Genomic DNA, 8246 nt, shown 5'->3' with positions numbered 1-8246 from the left:
AAAGTATAGATTAATAGAAATGGGTTAATTTAAGATAGAAGAATTAGATAGCAAGAAGCCTGCCATGGCCATACAGTGTATAAGTAAAATAAGTCTCTGTGTGTTTATTCAGTTGGGTCTAAGCAGCTGCGGGACTGGCGGGTGAGAAAGATTTGAGCTGACCATGGGCCAGGCAGGACCAGGAAAAACTCCAGCTACAGCAGTCCATCAACATCCTTCAAATTACATGGGAATCCTGGCACAAGGTTTCAAAACCAAACCCCTCTATTCCTCTGGCTAAAAGGTTAACAGAGGGACTTTAGAACCTTTGTGATAGTGTCACTCTATCAAATGTTAGCTCAGATCAATGGTTACTGAGGTTGGTATGTGTTTACAATAAAAACCTCAGTACCAGAAACAGACTACAGATAGGCCAGTGATTACTTTTGGGAAAAAAACTGATTAAGAAATTTTATTTCAGAAAATGAATGCATCCACCATTATTTGTGACCAGATCACACACACAATAGACAATGGCTACTATATTACAGCCAAGTTCTTTCCAAAGGACAAAATGTCATCTTACCTTATGGGTTGGTGTTGCAGGAGAGATCCTTCAAGGAAGCATGTACTGCCCTTTTAGTTAAAAAGTGTTAAAAATTTGGGATTGCAAGAATGCACAGTTGTCCAGAAACTAGGCTAAGTTTAAAGCACATTATTGCATTTCAGAAGCTTCAGAGGACCATGCATCTGAGCATCTTGCCATAGCATAAACACTTCACTATATCTTGTTGCAAGCATCTAACAGACCAAGCAAGCCTCAACCTAAGTTTCTGTCCAACAATCTGAATCTCAGAAATGTTTAACTAAACACCTTGACATTTCTATGTGGCTACTGGAAGAGACTAAGAGAAATATCCTAGTTGCCTTTCCATGGGTACTACATGGTTCAAGCAGACTGAGTGAGCACCACTTAGCAAGAAAAATCATCTGTGGGTAGGTTGAGCTTCTCTTCCTTATTTGATGAGGTTGGCCATGGCTCACCATTCTTGGTTTGTACACTGTGTATTGGACAGCAGCAACAGCTACAGGTTAGAATATCGAGTGACATGGACATGGCTGAAGCAAGTGCCTCTGGACAAGGGTTTTTAATGAGTAGAATTGGAGAAAGGACAAATTGTTCTGATGTGAGGGAATGTTTGTGTGTAGAGACTGGGCTGTGACCAGACTTATCAAGCAATCTCAGATAAGAGAGCACCGAGAGGACATCTCTAGACATGCATATTCTAAATATCCCAGGCTAAAAGCTGCTGTTTAAAAAATGCTACTAAACCATTATCAAATTCCTCCTTCTTTTAAACATACACATCCAAGTATTAATATGAACTCTGCAACTAACCCAGTCCTCCATGATACTGTAGTAAACATCGACAGATCAGCCTTCAAACACAGACCTAAGGTGGAACCTGCAATCTTCCCTGGGGTTCTGATTTTTCTGGAGTAAAATACATATATAGAGGATATATATAAGTCTTCTACCCTTGCCATTCCAACCCACACCTCCTCATGGGGACCAGGAGACAAAAGCAGCGGCTTAGGACTTCTAATTGTAAGCCCAATAACTGTTCCAGTACACATGCTGGAGTAAAGGTGAAACAGTTTGGGATATCTTAAGCCCCAGTCATACTGGCAGGCAGAGGCAGGACCTGACTAGACCAGTTTTTTTTCCTAAGAGCTTGCTTTTCTGTATCTCTGTAGGCTGCTAAACCTTATCTATGGCATGATCAGTGCTTCACCCTAATGCCAGACACAAATCATGAAGGGACTTCAAGTAACAACCACCCTCTTTCATCTGACATTAGCTAGAAGAAACCTTAGTTTTAGAAGCAGAAGAAAGTAAGTGGCTTCACTAAGGCTGGTGCGTCAGAAATTTAGGCTGTTGTAATACATAACAATTTTAAAAATGTAATACTGTTTATTTAACTTCAAAAACATTTCAGCATTCTAAACATACAAAAAATAACAGAATGTTGCAAATTGCATTTAGGTACAGAGGGTTCTTGAACTTTCATTGATGCAGTAGTTCCTTGCTTTGCTGACAATGATGAGTTCTACAGTTTGTTTAAAAACAGTTTAAAATCTACGGCACTTAACTAAAGAAAAAAATCCAAACACTTCTCATGCCAGCTGACCCCTCCCCCCTTTTCCACAACTAAGAATGTCAGCAGAATGCTATGCAACTATATACAAAAACAAGACAACCTGAAGCTAAATGGATGCCCACCGCAGTATCAACAGGTCCAGCCTCACAGTGCACGCCCTGAGCTACGGCCCCCTCCAAAAGGCATCTTCCCCTCACATCCTTCACGCCAAACAAGGAGCATCAGGAATCTGTCTGGGTTGTTTTGTTCTCTTTACAAACTAGATATGTACAGTTGACAACTCAGGATTTCTAGCCAATAACCAACCATATAGTTAACACTACCTTACGCGTTGAAAACAAAATGCCAGAAACATCTTCAAATGCCTTGTCACACCAACAGCAAAGTGCACAGAGTGAGGAGAACACGAGAGTGCCTTTTCATTTTAAAAATGTTTGGAGCTATGTACAACTTTGATACAGTTTCAGGGCGCTCCAGACACCCATGGCCACTTCATGTAAACCACTGACACTTTGAGAAACTACAATATGATCGTGATCAAATCTTGTAATTAAACCTAACAAGGGCAATAGACACAGCTCAAATAAGAGATGTGTCAATCACAGCGCTCTCCTACTCTAAGGTATTCACAAGGAGACAAGAGTTTTTATTCATCTTCCTCCTCCTCCTCTTCCTCTTCTTCCTCGTCCTCCTCCTCCTCTTCCTCTTCCACTTTTTTCCGGGCAACTTTAGCAGGACCCTTGGCGCCATCGAATTTCCCTTTAGACTTATAGTCAGCAACATCCTACAAGGAACAGGAACACATGGGAAATGAGTGGCTAAACTCTCACAGCTCTTTGTAAAAACAGGTAGAAACAGCATACAGGCCTCACTTAATTAAGAAAGCAAATGGGTAAGTTTCCACATGCAAATATGTTCCTTGCACATTCAAATCTTCAAGTCAATGGGCATTCAAGTGTCCTTTAAGTCATGTTAATAACCCCATCAAATCCCTTTTCCCCTCTAAGGGTGAGTGTACCTGCAGTTTAGAGTACTAGTTTTAAATATAGGGATGGAGTTTAATGAGGGAAGGGTGGGGGAACTGTCAGAAGTAAGAACATCAGCACACACTGCTTTCTTCTAGGGAAGTGGGCTCTTGAATGCTAAGGTAAGCACCCAGTCTAATCTAGCAGAGCAGCCATATACCCCACCAACCAGGGAAGCTTCCAGTCCCCTCACCTTCTCATACTTCTCCTTCAGTTTTGCAGCCTTGGTAATGTAAGGCTGCTTTTCACTGTCACTTAGGTTATTCCACATCTCACCAAGCTTTTTTGCCACATCTCCAATGGAGATGCCAGGATTTGTAGATTTGATCTTGGGGCGGAATTCAGAGCAGAATAAGAAAAATCCAGACCTTTGGGGAGAGATTTATATAGACCAGATAAGCATGCATATGTGTGCGCACACACGCACACACACACACACACACACACACACACACACACACACACACACACAAAGTTCCTTGAGTCTACACATTCCTTCTTGAGACATGAGGTCTTGCTACATAGTACAAACTAGATTCAAACTTTCAATCCTGCATCCTTGGCCTCCAAGTACTGGGCTTATAAAATAGGTATGTCCAAACGTACCACACCAAAATACAATTGCTTCTTGCCATGTTTTCTCCTCTCAGACAAAGAATAACCATATTCAATGCTACAAAATCTGAAAACTATAGAGTTTAGTGATGCTGCCAATGTATAGTATCTTTGTCTTCCAATTGGTAGGTTAAGGGAAAAGTAATACAATTAAGGGTTCTGGTGTGCTTAAGTATGGTGCCTCCTTCCTAGTGAAGAACCAACAGTCAACCTATACAACCCCAGAGACATAGTCAACTACAGACAAGCACTGAATTGAAAATTGAGTTGAGAAGCCTGTGTCTCAACGTTTTTTTTAAAACTCTCAAGTAAAAAGAAAGCTTTCAACTGTTATCACATATCCTATAGCCACTTACGGTGGTCTTTTGGGGGCATTGGGGTCCTTCTTCTTCTTGCCTCCTTTAGCTGGTCCATAATCTTTCATTTCCCGATCATAGCGTACTTTATCAGCCTTTGCCATTTCATCAAACTTTGATTTCTCTTTGCCGGACATTGTCTGCAAAGAACAGAACTTGTTAAATTCCTGGATACAGTCCAGCACATACTTGCCCAATGGTTTTATAGAACCCCTTGAAAAAAAAAAAAAAAAAAAAAGGCTTTGTACTTCATTTTTAAACTCTAAGAAAACAGCCAGCCATTCAGGGTGACTCTTCAAGTCAGCAAATCCTGAAGGTAGCCTACAAATTGAACTGTCAGAATACCTTCCACCGCTCAGAGCACTTCTTGGAAAACTCTGCAAAATTGACTGGGACTTCAGGGTTTTTCTTCTTATGTTCTTCCCTGCATGTCTGCACGAAGAAGGCATAAGCAGACATCTTGCCCTTTGGTTTCTTGGGGTCACCTTTAGCCATCCTGACTGATGTATGGATAGAAGACAAAGAGAAGAAAACACAATGAAATACGATGAAAAGTACAAAGAGAAACCAAAGGCAAAGCCAAATTAAGTTTCTTGGTAGGAACTCCCCACCCCACGCTTCACCCCCCACTCCCACCTAAGCTCCTGACATGGTGGCAGCGGAAGGCAGAGTAAGAAAGAAATCAGCTTCACTGTCATTGCCATTTAACTTTTGACCAGCATGAAGCGCGCTGGTTTACAAGTTAACTTCTCTAAAGTGATCACCAAGTTCTTCAAATGGGGATAACCTAAAAGGGGGTTCCTGAGCAGTCCACAGTAGTGAACTGCTACTATTTTGTAGTTTCTAAAACCAAAAGTCTGAAGAACTAATGAGAAGTTTGTAGAGAGGGTAGGCGACTGGAGATAGACTTCATTTCGACTAGGTGGTTGTCTCTTTAATTCTTACATTTAAATGGGAAATCAAATGAAACCATAAATAGGTACAGATGTGAAACGTCAGAGTTGCTGACATATTTGCCTTATAAAAATGGGTTTTTACAGCATTGGTGATCTGGAAAGCAAGCAGGCATCCTTCATACTACTAGTTGAAATCTGTCACTTTGTCACCAGGAAAAGGGGGAAGGGACATCAATGGACTAGTCTTTCCCCTGTGTAATGCAGAAATTCAGGTCTAGCCAGGTACACGTTCCCCAAAGTTTCCAAATAAAACTGCAGCTGTGGCATGTCATCCTGCTTGTCCCCCGCCCCCCCCCCCACCTCGCCCGCTTCCCGCCATCTTTTCCTTTTCCCACACCCAAGGTCATCATGTAAAACTAAAGCACTCCCTTTGGCACCAAAGGCCTACGGGGCTGCATTAAAGCCCCTCTGTAGCATCCCAGGTGGGGCGCGCCCCAACACTGGGGCGTCCTGGCTGCCAGGCTGGCAGCAGACAGCCCATGTCGGGCCGCGTCCCCGATGCTCCCAACACCCATAATTCACCTTCCATTTTGTTAAAAGCCTCGGAATGAAAGAAAGTGCCCGTGAAATCCACTGCTGCCACCCCCGGGCCAAGCGTGGTGCCGGGGGCGGCGACGGCCCGCGGGGGGTGGGGGGAATGTGGGGCCCGGCGGGCGACAGTCGCTGCAGCCGCGCCTCCAAGCCCCGCTTGCTAAAATGGCTGATCCGCGCGCGGCTGGCACAGGCGGCGACGGCGGCGAACAAAGCGGCCCGGGCCCCACCACCGTCGCCCGCTCGCCGGCCCCCACCCCATCCCGCCCCGCCCCACGCGGGCCGCCCGAGGGCGCCGAGCCGCGAGCCCGGCCTCCCCGCCCCCGACGCGGGCCGCACTCCTTGGGATAACAAAGGCGCCCTTGCAGCCATGACGCTCTGCGCAGCGGGGCCCGCGGCATCGCCCCGGGTCCCGCACTCTGTCTGGCTTCACGGTCATAGCCTGCAGCCATCTCCCCCGCCGGCCTCGCCCGAGCTCCGCACCATCCCTACTCCATCCTGCCGCCGCTGAGTCGGCGACACCTGTCTCCCCCCCCCCCCCCAGGCCACCGGGCACTCCATGACGGCCATGTTCAAGAAGAGCCGCCGGCTCAGCCCACGGACCCGCACCGTGTCCAGCTCGGCCTTCCCGCGAACTTTGCCCGCGCCTCAGCCCCCAGCCGCACGGCCGCTCCCTGCGGAGTCGCTCTTAGGCTGGGGCGCGCCCAGCACCCTTCCCGCCGCCGCCGCCGCCGGGACGCGCGCCGCCAGAGCCCGCAGCCGCCTCTCGCTCGCCGCGCTGCCTCAGAGGCGGAACATCTGGCCAGGGGCTGCTGAGCCACCAGGCTGCTGTCCCTGGGGGCGACCGCGGCTCCGCATAGAGGGCCAAGACCTGAGAGGCAGCAGGCTGGAGCGCAGGCACTGGAAAAGTTGAGACACCTGAATTCCTTCTTCCTTCCTTGCCACCTAGCAGCAGAGAAGGGGCAGCAAGGGCGCGGGAGTAGGCACAGCGAGAGTGGTAGAGGCGCGCTCGCGGAGGCGCAGGCCGGAAAGTTGTGCGGATGCCGCTGCAGCTGCAGAAGCGGCGGCGGCGGCGGCGGCGGCGGAAGGCGCGGGCGGTGCTAGACGTACCTGTATTGTTCGCTAGTCTGGGCAGCGCAGGGCACGACGCGCGGCTCAGCGATCCCCAGCCTCGCGCTAGCTGCCTTCACGAGAGCCGCCTGATTGGCCAACGGGCTCTGCCGTTTAAAACAACCTCCTCGCCCAGCCATTGGCTGCAGGCCTCATGCATATTAAGTAGCCTCCCGAGCTCATTGGGCGCGGCTTCTGGGCTCATTCATTTAAACATAACAACCCGCGGTCGCCTGCTGCGAAGGCAAAACACCGTATAATAATTTTCTCTCAAACCCACCTCCCTCCTGCACCGCCCTCTCAGAGCGGAGGTGCTATCTCCAAAGACTTTGGGGAGATGGCCCTGAGGTTCCGGAAGGCCTGGGCCTCTAGTGTGAGAAAGCCAGGTTGAGCTCAGCAGCTCTGTCCTCTGCTCCCACAGCGTGACACTTTCGACACCCTTGGCCCTAGTCCCTGCCCCAGGAAACCCCCTGGGTCTTTGGCCAGGACCTATGGCCCACCTCTGCCCAGGTGTGACGCAGCAGGGGCCTGACTGCAGGCCCTCACTCGGTGCCCAGCCAAGCTTCAAACGCCACTGCATCCTAGCAGAAGCCAGGAGCTTCTGATGCCTACTCAAAGGAAGCCTTCATGGATGGCATTCAATGAGGCTTTTTCCAGTAATTCCCAGAGCCTCTGTGTAAGCACCTACAGTTGAGGAAACATCGGACTAGGATAGCTAGGAGAGGAAAACAGAGTCTGATAAGAGCAGAAGAAAAAAAAATGTGAGAAAAGTAGTTTTGAAAGAGAGTAACACAGGACTCCCATCACTGCCCTGTGCAGACAAGCATTTATTTCTTTTCCTGACAATCCCTTAGTGAATAAAAAAGTACTTGGAACGACAGACTAAGGTATGTATGGTCTTGGAGAATCAGACAAAGTATCAGCCCTACTTAAAAACCATCTAAGAAGACTGATGGGTACAGAACTCATGTGGGGGGGGGGCGGTAGATGGTTTCAATAATACCCCACTAAAAAGTATTAAAAAATATCTTCAGGCCTTGCATCCTTGAGTTCCACAACTTTCAGAGAAGGGTGGGAGAAAAAGGAAGGGTGCAAAGAAGAATATTTTCTAAGTTAACAAAATTTGGAGACAGTAAAATCTTACTGTCACAATTCAAGCCCTCACTTTTTATAGATCTTTTATGATCAGACAGACCTTTCCCACGGGGAAGACAGTCTGAGCTCTAACCAGATTCTAAATACACCCTACAAAGCCTCTCATGGTTGCCAGGCACTTGTAGGCTTGACACTCAGAATGGACTCAAATTAGACAAGACTTCTTTCTTGTACAGCATTCTGGCCACACAGGAAAGTCAACCCTTCCGGAAGGTCAGACCAAAGAAGTAAGAATGTCTCCAAAGCAATGACATAGCCAGACCCTTGCTTTTCCATTCCACCCCAGACTCCTCCTTCCCCATACCCCCATTCCCTCCAGACCTACTCCTTCCCCACTCCATTGGTGACCCCCTTTCT

General features: G+C 47.7%; 1 protein-coding gene across 4 annotated transcripts; it reads right to left on the bottom strand.

The window, feature by feature from the left end:
* Positions 1-419: 419 nt before the first annotated feature.
* On the bottom strand, positions 420-6826 carry Hmgb3 (high mobility group box 3). 4 transcript variants are annotated; one of them, XM_036175498.1, is made up of 5 exons: positions 6543-6826; positions 4483-4637; positions 4138-4277; positions 3360-3534; positions 420-2925 (listed from the first exon to the last, which is right to left on the bottom strand). In XM_036175498.1, exons 2-5 carry the CDS (start codon positions 4630-4632, stop codon positions 2788-2790), a joined length of 603 nt encoding a protein of 200 aa, XP_036031391.1. In that variant the 5' UTR covers positions 4633-4637; positions 6543-6826; the 3' UTR covers positions 420-2787. The 4 variants fall into 4 exon arrangements, with proteins under 4 accessions (XP_036031391.1, XP_036031389.1, XP_036031390.1 ...); XM_036175496.1 differs by having other exon boundaries at positions 6735-6826; XM_036175497.1 differs by lacking the exon at positions 6543-6826 and adding an exon at positions 6234-6536.
* Positions 6827-8246: the final 1420 nt, after the last annotated feature.

This window comes from Onychomys torridus, chromosome X (assembly GCF_903995425.1).
Source record: "Onychomys torridus chromosome X, mOncTor1.1, whole genome shotgun sequence".
NCBI lineage: Eukaryota > Metazoa > Chordata > Mammalia > Rodentia > Cricetidae > Onychomys > Onychomys torridus.
The sequence above is the reverse complement of the archived record's forward strand: the minus strand, read 5'-3'. Positions and strand labels throughout refer to the sequence as shown.

What these genes read in the sequence shown, in the direction of transcription:
- Hmgb3 (XM_036175495.1), bottom strand. An exon ending in AATGCCCCCAAAAGACCACC is followed by an intron (nt 3,535 to 4,137) that starts GTAAGTGGCTAT and finishes CTCTCCCCAAAG; the next exon opens with GTCTGGATTTTTCTTATTCT. An exon ending in TGAAGGAGAAGTATGAGAAG is followed by an intron (nt 2,926 to 3,359) that starts GTGAGGGGACTG and finishes TGTTCCTTGTAG; the next exon opens with GATGTTGCTGACTATAAGTC.